The 25866-nt window shown below is 36.0% G+C and overlaps 1 protein-coding gene across 1 annotated transcript in view; it reads left to right on the top strand.

Annotated features, from left to right (window-relative positions):
• The window catches only part of LOC125417829 (amine oxidase [flavin-containing] A), a 72592-nt gene that overhangs the window by 7827 nt on the left and 38899 nt on the right, over positions 1-25866 (top strand). Inside the window, exons 2-3 of the mRNA XM_048461379.3 lie at positions 9688-9782; positions 15585-15722. Of these exons, the coding sequence (XP_048317336.2) occupies positions 9688-9782; positions 15585-15722 (233 nt within the window). The remainder of the gene's footprint in view (positions 1-9687; positions 9783-15584; positions 15723-25866) is intronic.

Consider the following 25866-nt stretch of genomic DNA (forward strand, 5'->3'; position numbering starts at 1 on the left):
TCTGTTATTTAGTGGTAAGATTAAATAGGAGTATAGCTCAGTGGTAGAGTACACACATGCCTAGTACAGGCAAAGCTGTAAATTCAGTTCTCAGCACTGAAAAAAAGGAGGTGGGCAAGGGATGTAGCTCAGTTGATAGAGTTGTTGCCAACATGCACAAAGCCTGGGTTTGGTCTCCAGCACTGCATTAACCTAACATGGTGTTAATGCACCTGTCGTTTCACTCAGGAGGTGGAAGCAGGAGAATTAGAAGTTTAGGGTCATAATTCAGCACATAGTATGTTTTAGGCCATCATGAGATAAATGAGATCCTATCTCAAGGAAAAAAAAAGAGGTTGGGTATGTGATATATCATCTAATATTTCAGTATTTTCTTTTCTTGGTAATTAACCAGCTTCATAAAGGTTTTCATCCTTGGGTTTACTTTTGCATCATTCCTTAGCACTATTTTCTTCCATGCTTTATTCTGGAATTGGTTTGTTTTATCTTTTATACTAACACAATGTAGTAGTTTAAATTAGCACCCAGGTCTCTTCACAGATATGTGTTCACATTTCCCCATGGCTTCTGAGTCTTTGTTTAAAAGCACTTTTCCAGTTGGTAGACCAAAGTAAACAAAGCTCCACTTAATAACACTATTTGATTGACCAGGGTAAGAGTGTCAATAAGAGGCTAAACGAAGTGATTAACTTTGATAGTTACATATTAACCATTTCTGAGGGTCTTAGTAACTGCTCATAATATTTCAAAAGGGCCAAAATGGAAGCCCAAAAAAGGCAAATGAGTTATCAAATATCCCAGAAGTCTCAGTGACTCATCTAAACCTTTGATCCTTAAAAATACTTACTTTCAGGACAGTCCTTTTCTATTCCCTATTTCCCTAGTTTGCTGTGAATGCTTATCCATGGATCTGTAGTAACTGTGTTTACTTAACTTGAGGATTGATTGATGAACTAAAACCTAGTTAGTATCTGCTACCTGAAAGTAATTTACAGATGTGACTGTATTATACTGCTGTTGCTCATGGACAGCTACATTGAAAAATGTGGGGTATCCTATTAGGTTTCGAAACTCTCATGTGACAAACATATTTGCCTTTAAACATCTATTATTATTGTCTGTATGGTGTGTGTGTGTGCGTGTGCGTGCATGCATGCATGATTGTGAATGTGCAAGTGCTACAGCACACAGGTGCTGTTCTCTCCTTACACCTTTATTTTCACCTTTATGTGGGTTCTGGGAATTGAGAACAGATCACCAGGCTTGTGCAGCAGCTGCCTTTATAAGCTGAGCCATCTAACTAGCCTATAATATACTTTTTTTATTCCTTTTTGTACATTTTAGATATATTTATTTTATTTTATATGTATGAGTGTTTTTGTCTTCATTTATGTATATGAACTGTGTATGTGCCTGGTGCTTGAGGAGGTCAGAAAGTAGCATGACATTCCCCTGGAACTGAAGTTATAGATGGTTTTGAATCACCATGGAGGTGTTGGGAACTGAACCCAGTTCTTCTATAAGAGCAACAATTTCTCTTAACCTCCAAGCCCTCTCTCCAGCCTACTTACCTCTATATACTTTAAAATAATAATTTGGGATGCCGAGTAGAGATTTAACAGTTGTTATCAGTGATTCTTAGCTTTTTGGACAAAATATGCCCCTGAAAACCAGGTATGGTAGCTTAAATTTTTTAATTCTAGCTCTTAGAAAGCTGAGGCAAGATAATTATCTCAAGTTGGAGTCAGCCTGGACTAAATAGTAATTTCCAGATCAGCCTGTGATGTGGAATTTCCCTCTGTATGCTGTGAATATCATTGGTAAATAAAGAAACTGCCTTGGCCTGTTGATAGGACAGAACTTATGTAGGCTGGGAAAACTAAACTGAGAGAAAGGAGGCAGAGTCAGGGAGAAGTCACATAGCCCTGCCTGAGACAGATGCTGGGACTCTAGCTGGTAAGCCACAGTCATGCGGCAGTACACCGATTAATAAAAATGGGTGAAATTAAGATATAAGAGTTAGCCAATAAGAAGCTAGAGCTAATGGGCCAAGCAATGATTTAATGAGTACAGTTTCTGTGTGGTTATTTCGGGTCTGAGCTGCCGGCAAACAAACAAGCAGCCCTCCTTCAACAAGCCTGAGCTACTGAGTGAGACTGGTTCATAAACCAAAAGAAGATGCTATGGAAATGACACAGCGGGTAAAATGTTTTCTCTACAATCATGAGGACCTGAGTTTAGAACCTAGAAAACTACAAAAAAAAGTCAATATGGTGGTGCAAGTCTCTAAGTCGAGCACTGGCAGTGGGGTGAGCTGATTTGGACTGGAGCTGTGGAAACATAGTCTGGGGACTTACTTGTCGGGTCATCTAACTTAAAGGCAAGCTCCAGGTTCAGTGACAGACACTGCTTCAAAAAATAGGTTGATAAAATGGTAGAGGAAGATTAACGTCAATTTCTGGTTTCCACAGGTGATCACATGGGTGAATGCACCACAGGCCCCTACCCCACACACATGGTGGAAGGGTAGGAGAGAAGTGGGAGAGGGAGGGTGGAGGGAGAAGAAATCACCACACAAATATCCCTTTGAAAATCTGTTAAAAGCAATTTGATTTTTTCATTTTAAAGATGGTCATATTTTTATAAATAGACTTTTTTCCTTTTATCCTGGGTTAACATTGTATGTTCTTGAAACCCTTTCATTGTCCTAGTGCCTGTAGTGTAATTTGAACTGATTCTGAGATCTCACAGAAGTGGTAAAACATAAGAATTGTAAGAAAATTCAACTGGATATTGAGATGCATGCTCTTAATCTCAGCATTGAGGTAGAGGCAGGAGGAGCATCAGTATATAAAGATCTTTGGCTACATACCAAGTTCAAAACCAGCCTGAGTTATATGAAAATTTGTCTCAAACAAATAAGTGAACAAACAAACAAAAGCTAAGTTTACTAACATAGGAAAGTTAGTAGTAAATAGACTATGATGGAGTAGTCCTAACATTCATACTAAAACTAATGAACGTAAATTGTCTTTTGTTCTGAACGTAAATTGTCTTTTGTTCTGTTCATTTCTATTTTTCTCTTTTATAGAGACAGTGTCTCATGTATTCAAACTGGCTTCAAAATCATTATGTAGCTGAGGATGATGCCGAACTTCTGATTTCCCTGTATCCACATTTTAAGTGCTGGGATTATAGGTTCCAAGCCAGTTTTTATGATTCTGGAGATCAAACTTGATCTTGGCTTTATGCATTGTATATAAGCACTCTACCAACTGAGCCATATCCTCAGCCAATAAGATTACTTTTAGTCAGTTTGAAAGACTAATATTTAAAGATCTTACATTTTGGAGTGAAGCCATTGATACTAAATATGCATTTATTGTTTATTTTGTATTTATTATAGATTATGAAGATCAATGGCCTTTGAAAGCATTAGATAAAATTTTGACTTACATGAAATAAACGAGTTTGATCAGAGGATCAGAGGGTGCTCTCTGTTTATCTGTTAGCTCATTTCTCTATACAGTAACTAATGAAAGACATAAGACCACTCTATGTAGCAGGAGTTATATCTATGAATCGGAAGTGCTGCTGGTACTTGCTGAGCATCCCTAACTCGAAGATAAAAAAATCTGAAAGTTTTGAGTGCTTATATGATGCTACATGTGGAAAATTCTGCATCTTACATCATGTGGCAGGTTACAATCAGAAAACACATGAGAAGTATTGCATAAAGCTACTTTAAGTCTATGCATATAAGGTGTATGCTTAAAATAAGTGAATGCAGTATTTAGATTTGGGTCTTTCCCCCAATCCTCCCCCCCCTGCATATATATATATATATATATATATATATATATATATATATATGTATACATATATATTTTTTCATGACAAACAGAAGGTTAGAAAACATAGAAGAGTTCGTTTTTAATGCTAGCAGGTAAAGCACAGACAATCTTTGCAGTCTAGAAAGACATTTTCTTTTGTTTTTTAAGACAGGCTCTTGCTATGCAGCTCATGCTGGCATTGAACTGAAGCAATCCTCCTGCCTCCTGCCTCAACCTCCTGAGTATTGTGATTATACATAATACATATCATATGTGTCATTATACATAATCACAATACTCTCTCTCTCTCTCTCCCTCTCTCTCTCTCTCTCTCTCTCTCTATATATATATATATATATATATATATATATATATATATTACAATACTCTCTCTATATATAGAGACAGAGAGAGAAAAAGAGAGAAAATTGGGGACAAGACACCCCCCCACACAAATAGAAAGTCTAAACAAATAATCTGAAATCTAAACGACTTAGTGTCCAAAGTATTACAAGATGAGGGATATTCAAGCAAATGGTTAAGATTGGTTCACAGTGTCAGGAGCAACTAATTCTGCCTGAAGGAAATTGCAAGGGAATATTTTATGGAGGAAGTAATACTTGAAGAAAGTGTTCTGGACTTTAGATAAGTTATGAACGATAATGAAAATGACATTTGAATAGATCGTTTCTAAATTAAATGAGTTAACTGTGAGCTGTGGCTTACATTAAAACCCTTTTTATTGTATACTCACATTCATTCATTTGTTCGTTCGATCATTCATTCATTCATTCATTTATCCATCCATTCATTCAATATTTGTCAATGAAGTGTTCACTATGTGCCCTCAGTAAAATTTGTAAGGATTTGTTCTCTGTTTTCCGGCTTTGAGAATGTTGCCTAGAAACTTTAATATAAACTGTGTTTGATTATACTTTTTATTGTCCCTGAATCCAAGTGTGCAGTTATACAGGAATTCTGTTAGTCAGGGTTCAAATCACAAAATAGTAAGAAATTAACTGTGCACATTCTGGGGTGATGATCAATATGAAAAGTTGGAAATACCACTTGTAATTATAGAATAATTTTGTGAGATGATAGAGGATAAGCCATGACTATATCAAACCATTGCTCCCATACTTAACTTATGTTATAGATGGTATGATGTTATTTAACTAGGGCCCTGCTTATGGGAGCTTATTACTGTAACTATTTGAACAATTTTTAAAGTGATTAAACCAGCTTTTCCTAACTGTATTTTGATGCACAGTCTTTTAAAAAAAGAGTAATAGAGTGTGGAGAAATGCTGAATTTAACGAGTATTTTATTATTATTATTATTATTATTATTATTATTATTATTTTGCTGCAGGACTGCTCAGGGTTTTGAAAATAAACAGTGTTCTCTGGAAATTTATCCCAAAAGGAGAAGCATAAGTATCTCAACTTTTATGAAAATTAATGCTCTTCCTTGGAGTGTCTTATCTGAGAATTAGTGTTCATAAAACTTATGGCTTTAAATTTAGACTTTCTCTTTGTTCAGAATTTGAGATATCTTTGTGGAACATTTTTAGTGTACTTAACTTTCAACAAAAGACTTAGACAAATAACAAATTAAGAAGTAATTACATTTCCCAACTTAGGTGAGATTTATTTATCTAAAGTGAAGATAAATGCTGAGCAATAATCAAATAACTTGAGATTGTCTAGACAACCAGTCTGTTGAATTAAGGGCAAATTGAAGTTAACTGTTAGATTAATTCTATTTATCACTTAAGACTGTACTATGTTTTTAGCTTAATAAAATTGAAGGGATTGTAAAATTTGGCCTTTTTTAAAACACAGAATTATTTATCTGCCAGTCAGCACAAAATCCAGATAGACAGATAGGTAGACAGACAAACAGGAATGTTTGTTTGTGTCAGTAAAAAGCTTGTGTGCCTACTGAGATACTTTGTTCTTGTCTGTCAGCAAGTATAATACGTGCTTAAAAATCAGAAAAATAGGCTATTAATACTTAGAATATTCTGACTCCATTGGGCATACATACACACACACACACACACACACACACACACACACACACATTGACCTGGTAACTATCCTCGTTAAACTTTCTTGATTACTTGAGTTAAAAGTAATATAAGGGCCAGAGACAACTCAGTGATTCTTTGCTGGCCTAGATCACATATATAAGACATAGCTAGCATGTATAACATGTTCAACTCTAAGTACCAGTAAAACCTACCCTGTTGCAGGGTATAGTGGTGCACATCTTTAATCCCAACAAAGACAGAACCAAACCAAACCAAACCAACCAACCAACCAAACAGTAAAACAAACAAACAAGATAACTCTGTTGCCCTCAGCCATATGAATGTGGTTTTGTTTTCTTAGCATATAGTTTTCCCACTGACTGCAGCAAGCATTGGGACACCTGCAACATAGCAGGGGCTCTGCTCTAGGGAAGCAAGTTTTCATTGAGCTGGCATAGTTACATGGGCTTATAATTCCAGTACTCTGGAGGCTGAGGAAAAAAGAATCTCATGCTTAAGACTTGCTTGGTCCTCATATTTTGTTTCTGTTTGATATGCTCCTCATTCGTTGCTATCTGACCACACTAGCCTCATTGTTTATAGCACACACATAGAGCCTTTAGACATTTCACAGCATGCTTTGAAAATAGGATCTTTGCTATTTCTTCATAATTCCTTTTCCCCCGACTACTTATTTTAAATATTAATTTTAATCCTTCCCTTTCCCCTTTTCTTTTCTTTCCCTTCTTCCCATTACTTAATTCTTTCTTTGACATGTGTAGTCTTGCTACACAGCCAGATGGGCCTCAAAATTGCAATCTTCCTGCATGAGCCTTCTGCATGAAGGAATTACAGGCATATTCCACCATGCTCAGTTGAGATCTGTTTTTTCTACAAGTGATCATTGAGTTTTGTAGCAACTGGGGAGAGGGTAGAATGCATGGTTAAGGAGTATTGTGATTACAAGTATGCAGCAGCATGCTCAGCTTCAGTGAAGCTTTCCTAATGTAACAACTATAGTTGTCAATTTGGAGGGAAAACAAAAGAGGATACCTACTATAAGACACAATACTCAGGAGGTTGAGGCAGGAGGATTGCTGGCATTTCGATGCCAGCCTGAACTGCATAGGAAGACCCTGTCCTTTTTTTTTTTTTGAGATGGGGTTTCTCTGTAGCTTTGGAGACTGTCCTGGACCTAGCTCTTGTAGCCCAGGCTGGCCTTGACCTCACAGAGACCTGCCTACCTCTGCCTTCCAAGTGATGGGATTAAAGGCATGCGCCACCACCGCCCATCAAGACCCTATCTTAAAAAGGAAAGAAAACATCTTTCTAGACTGCAAAGATTGTCTATGTTTTACCTGCTAGCATTAAGAAAAGAACTCTTCTGTGTTTTCTTTTTTTTTAAAAAAATATTTATTTATTTATTTATTTGTTTATTATGTATACAATATTCTGTCTGTGTGTATGCCTGCAGGCCAGAAGAGGGCACCAGACCCCATTACAAATGGTTGTGAGCCACCATGTGGTTGCTGGGAATTGAACTCAGGACCTTTGGAAGAGCAGGCAATGCTCTTAACCTCTGAGCCATCTCTCCAGCCCCTCTTCTGTGTTTTCTAACCTCTTGTTTGCCATGAAAATTCTTTATTAATCATTGTCTTCACAAACAACATGAAAAGATTAATTGAAACATTAACATTCATTTATTCTGCATCATGGAAAATGTTTGGCATAACAGTCATAACATGTAACCCAGGCTGGCCTCAAACTCACAATATAGTTGTGAATAGATGCTCTTGAAGTCCTGATCCTCTTGCCTTTACATCCACTTTCTGGTATTATAGATGTGCACCACTATGCTAGGTAAGCTAGACAGACACAATCTCTAAAAAAAGAAAACCACTCAGTGTATAGTTGATTTTATTTGAGGATCCATGGATAGGGATGGCTAACACTAGTTGATTTTCTTAAATAGCATCCTGTTTAAATTTCAAGACCAATTATTCAGATTAATATTTAGGGCCACAGGGAAATTTTCTTATTGTCATCATTCTTTATCCACACGCCAAAAATTGTGCTTCTCAATGATAACAAGCCGATTTACTCCGGTGTCTTATAGCACATTACATCCCTGACAAATCCAGGATAGTAGTGCTAGTGATAACATCAATGCTATTACTAATAAATGCTAATAAAAAACTATTTTGCAGTTATTCCTGTCTTTGGAACATATACCGTTAAAATTTATCAAATTAATTGGTTTTATAATCACTCTAAATAGTGATTTCAACCACTTTTATGTATATATATACATATCTTGATATTATTTTACTACTGTCACCTCTACTGTTACTCATTTTTCTCTAACATTCTAACTAGCCTTTCTCCCTTTTATTTACCTCTACAGTATGATTTATTTCATTTTAATAGGTGGTTTAAAGATAAACAGGTACTATGATAGTATTTGAAATATAATGTATGCAGGTTGAAAAAAAGTATATACAAATATGTATAGCCTTATGCTGAGAACTAAGAGTTTATGCAAGCAATGGCACTCCAGTAATCATAAAAGCACCACATTTTGGTTTCTAATTTTATTCCTTTCCCCAAAAGGGATCAAGGATCACTGCAGAAATGGGTGATTGTAAGGTTTGGACAGGCAGGGAAGATGCTGTGAGTCTGGGGCATCCTGTGGCACCATAAAGTAAGGAAGTTCATACACATGTACAAACACAACTCATAGAGGTATGCAAAAGACACACAAGAACAAAAGAGTTCCCAGTGAATAATTTGAATAATTTAAGCAATAAATAATACAGTATTAGATTATATGCTGGAGTCCAAACAAATATGAATGAGTCCATAATAATGACTGAAAAAATAAACAAGAAAAAGAAACAATTTGTATTATTGAAGAATTCTCAATAATTCATATAAATACAGTACCCTCAAAGTGGTAGACCATAACTTCCATTGTTCAAATGCAGAGTATGCATAGCATTCTTTCCAAAGAGTACAGTATAAAAAGGAGGGTGATTATGTAATTTTATAGGGGAGAAATCTGGGAAACCCTTGCTGAGCTAGGTGATTAGATTACGATTATCATAAATGATCACACCTTCTGATATCATGTGTCTTTGATAAAATAGTAATTTATAACACTGTCTTAACTTTTCCACTGCTACAATATTGGATTTGAAATGTATCTTTTATAAAAGCTTTTATTTATAGATGAGAACCTGTTCATTAGCTTTGAGCTAATGAATGAAATTAAGTACAATTCCTAACTCTAAGAATCTTAGAATCTATGGAGGGAAACAATATTTAGGAACTAATAATATAGCTATAAGTAATAGGAGCTGGTGGTATTTAAGTTGAGAAAAGTCTAGACATCTGAGTGCTGCTACAGGTATGAAAGTTTTACAGAAAAAAAGTCTCTGTTTATTTAATTAAAAATTTTAGTGCTAAAGATGGAACTCTGGGTATGGGGCATGGTAGGCAAATGTTCTTCCACTGAATCACTGAGTCCTGTATCTGTTTATACAGTCCAAATTTCTGGAAGAGGAATCAGAAGATTCTCTAAGTGTGATTTGACTACTCTAGAAAACAAGATACACTTTCAAAAATATTACTATTTTTTCCAATAGCTAACCTTAAATACAAGATGAATAAGCTAGTCATTTGGTCAAAGTTTCTTACAATAATGGCAAAATCAACAGATTAAATGTACTGTCCTTTACTCATTTTCTGGATAGATCTAATCAAGTCTGGAATGTCTGGCATTTAGATGTTAATGCTTCTTCTCTTTTATTTTGCCTTTAGGATTGGCTGCTGCCAAACTCTTGTCTGAATATAAAATTAATGTCTTGGTTTTGGAAGCTCGTGATAGAGTTGGAGGAAGAACATATACTGTGAGGGTAAGTGGTTTTAATAATTATAGTATGTCACTTAAAAGTATAAATAGGGCCACTTGAAGTCATAGCACTGAATAAGATCACACAGTTAAGCCATTTGCCCACCAAGTCTAAACTATTTCAAGTAAATGTCTTTTTCTTTCTTTCTTTCTTTCTTTCTTTCTTTCTTTCTTTCTTTCTTCCTTCCTTCCTTCCTTCCTTCCTTCCTTTCTTTCTTTATTTTTGAGACAGCATTTTTCTCAGTATCTAAGGCTGGCCTTAAATCCATTTTATAGTTCTGGCTGCCCTCAAATTCATTCTCGTACCTCAGTCTTTTAAGTGCTGGGATATAGACATACAGTACTATGATCATTTTTCAACAAGTGCTTACTATACTGTGATGGCCTCTGAATTCAGTCACTCACAGTCTAGTAAAGCAACAAATAACTTTATTACAGTGTTATAATCTCTATATTAGAGCATCAAATTGAGTATATACCTGAGGTACCTGAGGTAATGTAGTAGTTTGGCTGTACTAAAAGTAATTTTGTAGCTCCAATAAACACACGTACACAGAAATGTAGGTTCATTGTTTATTCAACAAATATAAAGTATAAAGAAGTGTAGTGACTGTAGTATGCAGAAGTAAATGTAGCATATCTTGTGTACTTTTTGCTTTGGCCTCTTTGCTCAGTCTGAGACTGGCTACATAAAAGAAGCACAGTTCTTGTTATATCACTGCCTTTCATATATTGACTACATTAGTATTCTGGGAAATTATGAGCTAACTATTGTTTAATATTACTGTATTTACAAATACATCTATGGGAGCTCATGAAAAAGTACATATGGAGAAGATATAAGGAAATAAGGTGAAAGATGGAAGTTTATAGGGCATGTAATGAGACAGGCGATAGAGGGAGAAGGAGCTAGAGAAAAGCCATAGAAGCTAAGAAGGAGGGCCAGCCTGAAACACTGCTATGCTAGCCTATCACTGGAGGGAAGAGGAATGCTCAACAGTGCCAAATGATATAGGATAAAGGTAGAAAAATTCCTTTCTTTGTGGTAGTTAGAAATTCATTAATGAGCTCCTTTGGTAGAATACACAAATAGAATTGTAATGACTGTGGACTAGTGGTGTAAAAAATATTGTTTTTAAAAAAAGACTAGAAGAAGAGAATGCCTGTCTAGGTAGATGTTTCTGTTAGGCTAATAACAGAATGGCCTATCCAATAATAGTAACCGTGGTTTAGGCAGTGAAAACATTAAATTATTTCACAGACATTTGCTAGTAGATATTCCAGGACAATACAGGAGTTCAGCTTTGTCATTAAGGTTTCAGGTTTTTCCTACCCTTTCTTCTACCGTTCTTTGCATGTTGGCTTGTTATATTTTGGTAACAAAGTGAGTACTGTGACTCTAAGCAAGTCTTCTCTCAAGGGAGCAAGAATCCCTGGGCCTTGTGACTCACAGCAGTAAGCACTGCACTTGAGAGGCCTAGGCAAGAGGGTAATGAGACCAGCCTGTGCTAATAGTGGTATCTTGTTTACAAAACAAACAAACAAACAAAAAAGGAAATAGAATGAAAGCGCAGCACCATCTTTGGCTGAGACAAACAGAATTTTTCTTTTACCAATAAACTACAGGCAGACATTTGTCTCATTAGGCAGAGCGGCTGTCTCCACTGTAGGTTGAGCCTGGGAAAACAAATATTTAAAATTCCCAGGCAGAAGAAACCAGTATAAAAAAGGGGATTTGGAATGACTACTGCAATAGCTGAGTGATGGCATCTCATCTAGGATGGTACAGTAACTCTTCCAATCATACCATGTCACGCATTCTTTCTATTATGCATCTACTTCACTAGACCCATGAGGCCTGTTTCTGTTTTGCTCAGGAATCATCTGGAAATTTGTGAGTAAATTCTCAGGACTTCTGAATCTCCATTTGCTTTTTTTTTTTTTTAGTTTTTTGTTTGTTTGTTTGTTTTTGTTTTTTAAAACAGGATTTCTCTGTAGCTTTGGGGCTTGTTCTGGAACTAGCTCTTGTAGACCAGGTTGGCTTCGAACTCACAAAGATCCGCCTGCCTCTGCCTCCCTAGTGCTGGGATTAAAGGCGTGCAACACCACCATCACTCAGCTTCCATTTGCTTTTTAATAAGCTTCCCAGGGAGAGGGGTTGCAGATATCCTTCTCTGCAGTATAAAATATTCTCAATTCCTTTACCTTAATTTAAATCGACATTAAATTTATCTGGAGTATTTCTGAGTTTTTCCTTAGATATAGTCTGCTGTGGGTTTTGGTTAAGAGCATTTGTTGCTTTTGCAGAGGACCTGGGTTTGATTCCAAGCACCTATATCATGGTTAACAGCCATTTATAAATCCAGTTCCAGGTCTGAAGTCCTCTTATGACTTCTGTGGGCACGAGGCATACCCATAGTGCACACACATACATGCAGGCAAAACTTTTGTATACATTAAAAATGAACAAAAGGAATAAGGAGACTAGACTCTCTTCACTATACCTACCCAAGTCTAACTTTGATAAGTCCTAATAGCATTTTCACATGCAAGTCTTCTCAGCTGAGTGATAAGATAATATGTCTTTCAAGAAGCTCCTGTGTACGTTTATTTAAATTTTCTGTTTGTTTTTGAGACAGGGTCTCACTGTGAAGCTCTGGCTGTCCTGGAACTCATATGTAGACCAAGCTGGCCATGAACTAGCAGAGACCCACTTGCCTCTATCTCCCAAGTGCTGGGATTAAAAGCATGAACCACCATTGTGTCTCTTCATTTTAAATTTTTGAGATTGGTTCTTTCTGTGTAATCAGACTGACTTTCAACTTGAGATCCTACTGCCCCAGCCTTTGGAATGATAGAATCATAGGTGTGTATCCCCACAACCAGCCCATCTTCACACTGAAATTGAAGGCATTGTATGGTAGTGAAAAAGACAATTTGAATATTTTGCTTATATTCACTTAGCAGATGTGATTCTTCTGTCATTTTTGAAAAATAGTCTTTCATTTTAGAGATACGTATTAAGTTATCCCTTAGTCCTACTTTTCTTATAATTTAAACCTTTTGCTTATTAAATAGAAACACCAGTAATGCTGCAGATTTTCAGTTAACAGCAAGTCATGTAAAGGAAATGAAATTCCGACATGCTTATCCCAATCTATGTTATTAGCTTGAGCTACTTGGGCATTTTGCTCTATTTATATATGTCAGCAGCAGACAGGAATTATTAGCATCTATTCAGCAAGGTACTCTTTGGTATATGAAAAATAAATCTTAGAAATACTTAGAAATGAACACTTAGCATTTATATTTCAAATGCCTAGAGAGAGATAAAGAAGGTACATGAAGGGTCAGAATGGTACTAATAGAAAACATTAAACAACAATCAATCAGGATAATTGTGGAAGATGAAATCATATATACTATTTGGAGCTTAAAAAACCAATATTCCAAATATGATATTCTCACCTGACTTCTTCTGATAGATTTTTCTACAAGTTCAGAACTTAACAATTTTTCATTATTAAACCATCTATAATTCTACAGAGTCAAATTAATAATGCTGGAATGCCTGCAAGGCCACCACAAGGTCAATATATTTGTTCCCTAATAGATTTCCATGTTTGTGGCCTCTTAGGCTGAGTAACATATTCTAAATAGGAAAGAATAAGCACAGCATGACAGAGCCCCAAATTACACTTCTTAGAGTCTTCCCTCAGAACCCAAGGTACCTCATCTGAGTATTTCTGATTTTTAAGGAAACCTTTTGTGAAATGCCTCACTCTTTTTCCTGCTTCATTTAGGATTATATGCTTTAAAGAGAATGTCATATTCTAAAGAAATATTTGAAAATTTTCAAGAGTCTCCTTGTTGTCTCTGTTAAAGCAATAAAAATTTATTGGTACACTGATTTATTCTTAAGAAGATGTTGGAGATTAAAGAAGCTTCAGGAGACACTATTGACAGTTAGTGAAAGAAAACATGAAGATTATGATATCCAGATTAAAGAAATCGAAATAACCCTTCACTACTACTGCTAAAGCAGAATGGAAACCTTGAGTGATTTTTTTACCTCTATTTTATTGAAATAAGTAAAATGTTAACTAAAGTTCACTGTATTGACCTGTCAGGGAAGTTAGAAATTAGTAGATATATATATTGAACAGACATCTTAAAATTGACCATCCAAACTGATGTGTGTGTGTGTGTGTGTGTGTGTGTGTGTGTGTGTGTGTGTGTGTACTGGGCATGAAACCCCTAACATAACTAGGCAAGAACTGAATCACTGAGGTATAACCCCATGCCTAGAGTACATTCTTGTTGAGGAACATAAAACATTCACTTTGGAGAGCTGCTGATGAATTGCTCACTGGTAAAACAATTTTCTAACTTGTTAAATGTCCTAGGTTCTCTTGCCAACAACGGCAAAAGCAAGACTCATTCCTACACAGCAACTTATCCATACTTGGGTTCTTGTTTAGCATTTCTAGACCAACGTTCATTCTGTGTAAAATTATTTTGCCTTTGTCTTCAAAATACATCTGGAATTCATTGTTTCCTATGATTGTCACTGCTACATTATGGTTGGAGTCACTATAACCTCTAGGCAACATTACTGCTTTAGTTTTCTGATTCCCCTGTTTTTACTCTTGTTTGTATTATCTTATCACAGCAGAGAAAGTGAGTTGTTCAAATCTAAGTTAGACCTTAGCACTACTTAAGCCTTCCAAAGGCTCACCTTCTCACTTATATAAAAAGCCAATGTCTTTCCAGTGCCCTGAGAGGACTCCCTAATTGACTTTCTCCCTTGTTCATTTTCTTCCATCCCAGGGAAATATGTGTATGAGGAGGAGTTTTCAACCCCTCTCTTCAGGTTGGCCTGCATTGTAGAATTAAGGGTGAGCTTCAAGAAGACTAGGCTACATGTGCATTTCTTCCTAGCTTCAAATCTCAGATACTGAAAATCAACAGTTATCTGGCATTATTAGTGTCTTATAAATCTTTTCTGAGAAAAATAACTCTCAGAAGTTTACTTATTTCTGCAAGGTTTTCAAGTACAGTGATTACTACATTACAAAAAATAATCAGTCAAGTAATGATAAAAGGCAATGTGTACACATAATAACTGATGAAAACAATAGAAGACAAATATTAAAGAACTTATTAAAAATGCACAAAGGAGTTGTATGTTGCCAACATTCAATTCGTTGATTAAATCAAATGCGTTAATAGAAAGCTGGAAAAGTGGAGAGCTGCATTTAAGAAGGAAAAATTAAATAGTTTTAGTGTATGAGAGAGTACATATTTGTAAATAATTAGCTATATGAATATTTTTATACTTTTAAAAATACTTTTGCCATGATCCATTTTTTCCTAGAAATATTTTAGAATATCAACAGAAGTCCACGAATGTGGGCTGATTTAAGATTTCATCTAGCAGAAATCAGGCAATTAAGATTATTAAATTCCTGGGTGACTCCTATAGCAATAACCCTAGAGAAAAGTACATGTAATATGCTAAGTGATTTGCAAAGGATCTAGATCAGCAAGATGTACTAGTGGTTTTTTTTTTTATGTGTTGTATTGCTGAATCAGCCTCACCAATAGCTCTACAAATGGACATGTCTATTGAATTGTCAGACAGTGTTCCCGTTTTTGAGTGGAAGAAAAAAAGCTTTTGAGTTTCAGGTGTACATTATAAAGGCCATGCAAATCACAATTAAGTTAGCAAATAACAAGATCTTTCATGACAAAAAGGTTTCTTGATTACAAAGTTTAAGTAACATCACTTTTCCTCTTTCTACAGAATGAGCATGTTAAATGGGTAGATGTTGGCGGAGCCTATGTGGGACCAACCCAGAACAGAATTTTACGCTTGTCTAAAGAGCTAGGCATAGAGACTTATAAAGTGAATGTCAATGAGCGTCTAGTTCAGTATGTCAAGGTAAGCCTGACTTTTTATTCATATGACCAATTCAAGAACATTTTATTTGAGAAAGATTGTTTATTTGTGACTATTTTTCTCCCTTTAAAGTTAATTTTTAAATTCTTTCATTGTATATTTTCACTTTGCATGATATGTTGCATATTACGTAAGTGTATTGTCCTATAAGCCTATATTGTATATTGAGTATGTTCCTTCTCCTATTCTTCCACCTTCTTTTCTTCCCTCTCCCAATTAGCTTCCTTTATTCCTAGGTAGTTTTGCTTCTACTTTCATAATTTTTTGTATCTGTATAAAAATCTAGGAACTATAAATAAGATAAAATATAATATTTCTCTTTCTGAGATTGTCTTAATTTGTTTAATATAATTAGCTTCAGATGCATAAAATTTCTAGCATAATTTTATTGTTTTGTATAACTGAAAAATTCCATCATTTATATCTACATTTTCTATATAAATTCCTATGACACCTAGGTTGGTTCCATAATTTAGCTATTATGAATAATGCTGCAATGAATATTTAGTGTAAGTAGCTCTGTGATATTTTGATAAGGAGTCCTTTGGGTAAATACCTAGGAACGGTAGATTTGGGCCATATGGTAGATCTAATATTAGTTTTTTTCAGAGACCCCCATACTGATTTCCATAGCAACTAGAATAGTCTACATTTTTACCAGAGTGGTGTGTAGGTGTTTCTTTTTGCCCATATCCTTCTCATGATTTGTTGTTATTTGTTTTTTTTTTAATGGTGACCATTCTCAATATAGTAACATGAAATCTCAATGTAGTTTTCATCTCTAATGGTGATTGTTTTTCATCTTTTGAAAACTTATCTGTACATATCATTACTCAATTTATTGACTGAATTTTTTGATTTGTTATTGTTTAGATTTTTGCATTTTTAAAATAAATTCCAGATATTCTCTGTTTGTCAGATAGGCAGAATCTTTTCTTCCACTGAAAATATTTTTTTTCATGTTCAGGATATTTTGATTATGGTTTCTCCTCCCTTATTTCCTCCTAGCTCTCATAACCTCCACTTCCATCCAACTGCACACGATCTGTCTCTCTCTCTCTCTCTTTCTCTCTCTAGAAAACAAATAAATAAAACAAACCAGAATTAAAAAAAAAACAAAAGAAAAAGCATAAGAAATACACATACAGAAATCATAACAACATAAAAATCAGAAACTGTAATATACAAGCAAAAGACCAGTAAGACAAATGCCCCCCAAAACAGCATGAGACAAAGAAAAATCTACAAATACCATTGCAGGACATGGAGCTTACCCTTAAGTGTGGTTTATAGACCCAGTGAGAGTCCATTGGAGCAAACTAATTTTTCCTTTGCAAGTGGTTGCTGATTAGAAGTAGCTTCTTAGTTAGGGATGGGAGCTTGTGTCCACTGTCCCCTCTCAGCACTGCACTATCTGCCTTGGATCTATGCAGACCTAGCAGAAGTTTTTTAATTCCATGAGGTTTCATTTTTCAGTGTTGACATTACTTTCTTTATAACTGGAATCCTTATTTAGAAATATGCCTAAACTTAAAGTGTTTCTCTACTTTTTCTTGTAACAGTTTTTAAAGTCTCAAGTTTTGGATCCTATCTTAGTTACTTTTGTGTTGCTATAACAAAACACCATGAGCAAGGTCAATTATGAAAGAAAGCATTTAATTGGGCTTATGGTTTCAGGGAGTTAGAGTATTTTTGATAGAGGAACAAAGAAACGGTGGCAGGAACAGCTGAGAGGTTACATCTGAATCTGCAAGCAGAAGGAAGAGATAGGGAAGAGGAGTGAGCATACTGAGAATGACACAAGTCTTGAAATCTCAAAACTCTTCACAAGTGACACATGTCCTCCAACAAAGCCATACCTCCCAAATAGTTCTACCAACTGAGTACCAAACATAGGAGCTTATGGAACCATTCTCCAAAGTAATTTCTGAGGCTATAAGCAATCTTTTAATTGTCACCACCTGTAAAATCAAAAAGCAAATTGCATACTACCAAAATAGAATGCCAAATAATATATTTTACCATTCAAAAAGGGATGAATCAGGGCAAAACAAAGAAATACTGGACCAAAGAAAGATTGAAACCTGACAGGGCAAACTGCCTGTAGTTTCATGTCTGATGTCAAAGAGCTTAGATAGTTCCATCTTCCCAGCCTTGATACCTGCAAAGATAAGCTCTCTCTATCTCTCTCAAGGTAGTTTCACTCCATGCATGCAGCTCTTCTTTAAAGATATCCCATGGCTCTGGAACTTCTAACATCTTGGAGTTTCCAACAAAATCTGAGTTTTACTTTTCCATCATTACAAGTCTTCTCAGGTCTTCCTTGTAGAGACTCTCCTGCTCCAGTCTTGGCCTCAGCAACTCCCCTTTACCATGGAGGAAGATTTCTCAACCTTTTACTCATTGTACCCTTCATGATTCCAAAACCGGAACCATGTGGACAACACTGCAAAGCTTGAATGCCAACTTGGGGTGAACCCAACATCCTTGAGTCACATTTGTAGAAACTTTGATTTGGTGTTGATTTTTAGGAGCAGAAAATTCCATAGGCCTTTTATTTTCACAAGTTGGAATCTTAGTTTGATGGGGTCTTATAATGAGGGCAACCCTTCCTTTATCCCAATACAGTCAGGCCTTGCTCATCTCTTTCTGCAAAAGCCTTGGCTCCAACATTAAATTTCAAGCTATGTTTTTGCCCCAGTTGCTCTCTTTCACAGTAGACTTACCTAAGAATAGTTAATGATAACCAAGCAGCAAAGTCAATATGCTGCATTAAAATCTCCTTTGCCAAAGAAATTAGTCCATTGCATTTTAATTTAGTCTCAAACAAATTCTTAGGACAAGAGCAAAAAGCTGTTCCATTCTTTACCAAAATATCACAAGAATGGTTTCTAGCCTGGTTCATGTTGTTCTCTAAAGCCTCTTGAGCTGGGCCTTCATAGTCCACATAGCTTTAAGCACTGTTTCTGCCATGATCCTACTAGGATGACCTATTAAGCCCCACTTAGAGTGTACGTATGGTCCTTATAGGCTCATGTCTTTGAATACTTGGTCCCCACTTGGTGAAATTGTTTGAGAAGGATTAGGAGGTATGACCTTGTTGAAGAAGGTATGTTACTGGGGATTGACCTTCAGGTTTCTAAAAACTGTGCCATTCCTGCTGTGTTCTCTTTCTGTCTCATATTTTTAATCAATATGTGAGCTTCCAGCTGTTCTTGCCACTAGGCGTTGATCCACCATTATGTATTACCACCCTCTGAAGTGGTAAGAGCAACTAAATTCATTCTTTTATAAGCTGTCTCGGTTGTGGTGTTTTGTCATAGCAATAGAAAAGTAACTATGATACCTACCATAGCCTTCCTAGGCTGTACCATACTTCCTTTCCTAATTCATTTGCATGACACAGGAGGTAGATTTACTTGAACAAACAGACACACACATACCTGTGTATTTTTTCGTAGTTCCAAGCAACTCCTGATTCACCTAGGAGCTAGTTCTAAAGGCCCAAAGAACAGAACAATTTGAAGCCATTTTAGCTTTTGAACTGGTTCTTTTTCTGCATTGTTACCCAGCATGTCTTTGAATACTTTGTTCATTTGCTTTGTACCTGGCATTTCCTCTTGGAAAATGTAGATTTATTGTGCATTTCCTAGTGTTTAAAGAAGAGATTGTTTAAACTCAGCTCCTCAGATCCACCTAAGAAACAATAGCCTTTTCCACTGTTATTGTTTCTCACTGGAGCCAAACATGTAGTGACTAGAACCTAGAAAAATGCTTGAGAAATTAACTTTACAATCTGCTATTGTAGGACAGTTCCTGAAACTATGAGGGAAAGGGACATTTACTCATACCAAATGACATGATTTCCATACCAGTCACCACACCTCTTTGCAAAAGACACATATTCCCCTGACTGTATATAATCATGTTGGGTCTGGAGGCTAAAGCATTGGGAGTTTTCTAGGAATTAAGGACACTTGTGATCTATGCAAAGTAATAGACAACCAGGAGGTCAGGAATTTTAACAAATTTGATAAACATGTAGTTTCAGATGCTTAGGATTGTGTGACAATAATAGGTGAGAAGACGAACAAGTAGCCTTTAGAAATATTGAGAACTCAGAGGTTAAGAGAAGATTAAAAAAGTATTAAGAGATTTTACAAAGTGCTGACAACTAAAGATATATCTTGGGACAGAGAATTTGCATAGTATGTAGGAGGCCTTTGATTCAATCTCAAACACCGTAAAAAATTATACAAACTATTTTGAAATGTTGGCTTCATTAGGGCACAGTGAAAACAATTTCCTATTTTCTCTTTTGTATAAAGCATATCATTTTCCCAGCCTAATGGGTAATAATAACAGTAAAAATAATAGCAGTTCCCATTTACAGAAACTTTGATGTGAAGAAGGAAACCAAATCCTTTGTGTTCAACTATTTAAATAGTCATAGCAACCTACTCTGCACTTCAACTGGGAAGCGTAGGAAACCAGTTGAGTAGACTCATGTATGTTATTCATTTTTTCAATGAGTCAGGTGCTGAAAGAATTTTATTGTTCCTAGAGGGTAACAATAAAAGAACTGAGTCCCTTTTATGTATTATCTCATTATATTCTTTTATCTGTTCCCTAGGCTGTCATGATTTTCCTCATTCTGCAGATGAGAAGACTAAGGTTCAGTGAGATAGAGTGACTTGAAAAAGCTATGAAACTAGTAACAGTCTACTTATCCCTGAAAATATGTCCTAGATTCAGTCTCTCTCTCTTCTCTCTGTCTCTGTCTCTGTCTCTGTCTCTCTCTTTGTGTGTGTGTGTGTGTGTGTGTGTGTGTGTGTATGAGTGCCTATGTGTGTCTGTGCACATATGTAGACATTTTCTACCTTATATTTGAGACAAAGTCTCTCACAAGAATCTGAAGCTTACTGATTCAGCTAGACTGACTGGTCAGCAAGACCCAGGTACCTGCCTGTTGGTGCCCTCCTCATGCTGAGATTACAGGTGTATAATACTGCACTCAAGTTCCTCCTTGCATAATAAGTACTGTTCTGACTGTGAGCCATCTCCCTGGACACCATCATTATTCTTTTTAAAATCATGTTTAGTGTATATACATACATGTGTGTGTTCATGTATATGTGCACATACTATGATACAGGTTTGGAGATCAGAGAACAACCTGTATCTTCTTCCACTATGAATGTATCAGGGATTGAACTCAGGTCATCAGACTTGATGGCAAGCCCTTCCACCCACTAAACCATCTTATCAACTCTTCATCCCAGTATTCTTAGTTGAAACAAAGTAAGATTAAAATGAAAAACTGGTGTTTAAGAATCTGGATGTTGCCTGCAAGTTATAAGATTCTGGTATGCTGCTCAACCTTCTTGACATGACCTTTTGAATTTAGTATATTCAATTAAGTGTTGATCTTTCCAATACCCATGGAATTTTCTGGATTTCACAGGGAATCATAACTTTTAGAAATGCTGATGTAATAATATTATATTTCGAGAGAACCCTACTTCAAGATTTAACAGAAGATGAGCTCATGATAAGTCTTAAGGAAATGCTCATGATATATCAGGTGTCTAAGCTAAAGAAAGAGAATTTTTTTAAAAGTGGTGCTAGGATTGCCTATATTGTTACTGAGTCCTTTTCTAGCAGGTAAATAAGATCTTTGATATTTCTGTTTCTAAGAAAAGGCACACCTTTATTTTTCTGGAGATAGGACATACTCAACCCCTATTATATTTTTCTTTTACCACAGCATAAATGTCACTGAGCTGTTACATAAGAGCTACTGAAAGAAAGGTACCTTGTAGCCTTGACATTGATACTCTGAGGTTGCTTTCATTATATAGTTATTAGCTTAATGTGTGGGTACACTTGTGAGACTAAGACAGGAGGATGGTTGTAGCTGGAGATTTCTCTCTCGCTTACCAGTTCCTGAAAAGCCACTCTGAGGCTTAAATATTAATTACAAACTGTTTGGACGATGGCTCAGGCTTATTTCTGGCTAGCGCTGTGTTTAAATTAACCCATTTCTATTAGTTTACATTTTATGAAGATTGTGACTTGTTACCTCACATCTTGCTTCCATGGTGGCTGCTGGCTTCTCTCAGACTCCACCTTCTTTGTCCCTCTTTTTCACTCTCTGTGCTTGGATTTCCTGCATCTCTATCTCTATCTATCTATCTATCTATCTATCTATCTATCTATCTATCTATCTATCTATCTATCTATCTATCTTCCATATCCATCCCTGCCATGGGCCAAAGTAGTTTTCTTTATTAACCAATGGTAGTAAAACATATTCATAACATACAGAAGGGCGTCCCACATCAGATGGTAAATTCAAAGCCAGTTTAGTCTATATACTACCTTGTCTCAAACAACAACAACAACAAAGTAGTTATTAATCTCTGACTTGTTGCTGTCTCATGGTCATGCACCTCAACACAATAGCTCTATTAGGTCATAATTATTAAATATGTAGTCTATGGAAACTTTGGTGATAGACTCATGCATCACTTGCATTTTGGACAACAAATGGTGTATTTGAATCTCTCCCATACAGCCATGCTTGATGATACATACCTATAATCCCAGTACTTGGAAAGTGGAAGCAGGAGGTTCAGGGGTTCAAGACAAACTTCAATTACATGAGACTTTGTGTTAATAACCCCCTTCAAAAAATGAAAACAATTTATCTCTGCCATGTACTTGATTATTCAAGGTCAGCATGGTAGTAATGATAAGAGTGGAGCCCTTACTGTATTCCTCTATGGAGCCCTTACTGTGTTCCAGGCCTGATTTCAAAGTTTTATTTCTGTTATTTCACTCAACTCTTACTCTCCTGCAGGCTCTTATATAGGGACTGTAGCTCATATTACCCAAAAGGCCTGAGTTTCAGAGGCCAATTAACCTGCCAAGTAAATAAGGGCCACTGAGAAGGAATGCAAATCAAGCTCTTTCTACTTCTTCTGTGCTGTGTTGGGGAGCGGGGGCATGGGGGGAGGTGGACTCCAGGAAGCAGCTTTACAATTTGTATTTGTTCTAGTTCTTTGGATGCTTCTTTTCTAAGCATCATCTAATGTTTGTTTCTGTGTCCCCATGTATGAGGCTTGTGGGATTTTGCTCAGTCATTTGGTCCAGAAGCCTAAAATAGCAATGTTATAATACTAAGTGTAGTAAATGTTCTCAATATGATGAGGAAACTATAAATGGAGATTCTTATAGTAAGCAAAAATAGGAAGATATTGAATTCACTGTTCTAGATAAGATTGTTAATTAATGTTTTATTGAAAAATAACTAGTTACTAAAGAATCTCTCAGCTCTCATTGTTCATGTCTCAGTTAGTGTTTCTATTGCAGTAAAGAGACGCCATGACCATACCAGCTCTTATAAAGGAAAACATAATTGGGGCTGGCTTACAGGTTCAGAGGTTTAGTCCATTATCATCATGGTGGGAAGCATGGTGGCAGGCAGGCAGAAAAAGTGCTGGAGAAGTAGCTGAAGAGTTCTACATCTGGATCCACAGGCAGCAGGAACAGATAGTAAGCCACTAGGCCTGGCTTTAGTTTCTGAAACCTCAAAGCCCACCCTCACCCTTCATCCCACAACCCCTCACATCCCCACCCCTGCCAGTGCACACTTGGTCTAGTAAAGCCACATCTATTCCAGTAAGGTCACACCTCCAACAATACCACTCTCTGTGAGTTCATGGGGGCCATTTGCCTTCAAGTCACCATAGTAAATAGCACAAATTGCCTCTATAACTCTCTATATTGTCTTACAAAAGCCCTGAATTGTTTTGTCTAAGAAAATGCTTTGGCATGATAACAGAAAATGATTACAGTGAACATGTCTTATGAGTGTTATGAAGTGTCTTAGAGTTACTATTGCTTTGATGAAATGCCATGACCAAAAACAGCTTGAAGAGGAAAGGGTTTATTTTGCTCGTAGTCCCACATTACAGTTTATTGTCAAAAGCAAGTGAGAGCAGGAACTCACATAGGACAGGAACTTGGAGTCAGGAGTTAATGGAGAGACTTTGGAGGGGTGCTGCTTATTAGCTTGCTTCCCAAGGCATACTTTACCTTTCTTTTAGAACCCAGGACCACTAGCCCAGAAGTGGCACCACCTTAATGGTCCCTCTCACATCATTCACTAATTAAGAAAATATCCTACAGGCTTGCCTACAGCCCAATCTTAGGGAGACAGTTTGCATTTTCTCAGTGAGGCTCCCTTCTTCAATGACTCTAGCTTGTTTCAAATTGTGATAAAACTATCCAGTACACAAAGTTTGATGTCCTCTTATTCCTCCTTCTCTTCTTATTCTCTGCTTCTGCTTCTTATTCACATTCTCCTTTTTCTTATTCTTATTGAGACAAGATATTGCTTGTGTAGTCAGTTCTGCTCCAAATTCACAGTGATTCTTATGGCAAGGTCTTCTGATTGCTGTAATTACAAGCATGAGTCACATTGCCTCGTTAAATGGTATAAATTTGTTGTGTCTTTGTCGGAATGAGCATATATGATCTGTGAAATTAATATAAATTAATCTTGTCATTTTTAACCCAAAGTGTAGACTTTAAATAGCATCAGTTAAATATCTAAATATGTTTAAGACACTCTCTGTGTTTTTCCTCTTTAGATGGTAAAGGATGCATTAGATCCTAAGTGCTTATTGGAGTGATTAATATCTCATGTTCATAAATAAGATGATCCATCATTATATTTGTTTTATGAATGAGTTCCATTGAGTAATAGAAACATTTTATTAGGTTTTATAGTGTTTGGTGAAGGATGTGGAGAGGGAAAACCCAATCAGAACCTGAACAGGCATTTTCAGGACCTGCTTTGAAATAGAAATTGAGATATTTATGCATTCTCACTTTCTCCCTATATTTTACATCCTCTATAAGTAAAGTTGGAGTCAGAAATATCCACTAAGTATCTATTTTTAGTGAGTAGTGTGATAAAGCTTTATTTAAAACTTAAGAAACTTAGTAATAACTTGGTATGTTCCCTAGTACTAGATTTTCTATTCTGTCTATGACTATTTACTCCAGGTTTCTAAGCTCAAAAATGTTTCAGAATGTGTGTGTCTTAGAATACTAAGTATATGTTGTTGTTGTTGTTGCTAAGAGATGAACTTGGTTTCAGCCAAAGAATCCTGTAGAAGACAAAAGGTCTGCCTTTGTGTTACTTTGTCTCAATGCTTACTAATATGACCTTGTTTTTGACTCTTGGTTTAAATGTGTTTCTTTTGAATAGGGGTATTTAATTTTGAGATTATTTTAGCATCTTTTCTATACTAATTTATAAAATATGGTTCTTTTTTCTCAAGAAGTTGTATTTTTACTTTAAACCCCTTTCAGAAACTGGAAAAACCAAAGGGATGTTGCTATCCCTTTTAATTTGCTAACTGCATCCTTTCTGAGTTCATGATACTATTATTGCCTTTTACATCAGTGTGCTTATAGATGTTTTATCTCATTTGAATTTCTCATTTACAAGTAGAATTTTTGTTTATTTGTTTTAGTTTTTTGAGACAGGGTTTCTCTGTGTAGGTCTCGCTGTCCTGGAATTCACTCTGTAGACCAGACTGGCCTTAAACTCAGAGATCTATCTGCCTCTGCCTCTCAAACACACAGAATTAAAGGCGTGTGCCACTAGACCTGATGGGTAGATTTTTTTTTTAAACAGCGGCTAAAATATTTAAATATCTTTAGTTTGATTTATCAAATATACATTATAAATGTCTATGCAGGTAGCTTATAAATAGTTCTTAGTTCTGAGTAACTTACACACACACACACACACACACACAGAGAGAGAGAGAGAGAGAGAGAGAGAGAGAGAGAGATTGAGAGATTTTTTTCAAAAGATTTAATTTGCTGCTTGTGGATCACCAGAGATCTAAATGAAAGAATTATAAGCTTAAAGCTTTTGACACTGGGTTTTCCTGAAAGCAAATGCCACTATCCATTTCTTCTCAGAAGCTCCTTTCTATGTTCTATATATTCCAAAATACCACTCAGATGTGGTTTCTACAATAGACGTATTCTACTCAAAGTGTAAGCCCATAACATAGTTAAGAGAGGTCAGTAAATTTTTTTC

The sequence above is a fragment of the Myodes glareolus genome, chromosome X (genome assembly GCF_982192425.1).
Source record: "Myodes glareolus chromosome X, mMyoGla1.1, whole genome shotgun sequence".
In the NCBI taxonomy this organism is placed as follows: domain Eukaryota; kingdom Metazoa; phylum Chordata; class Mammalia; order Rodentia; family Cricetidae; genus Myodes; species Myodes glareolus.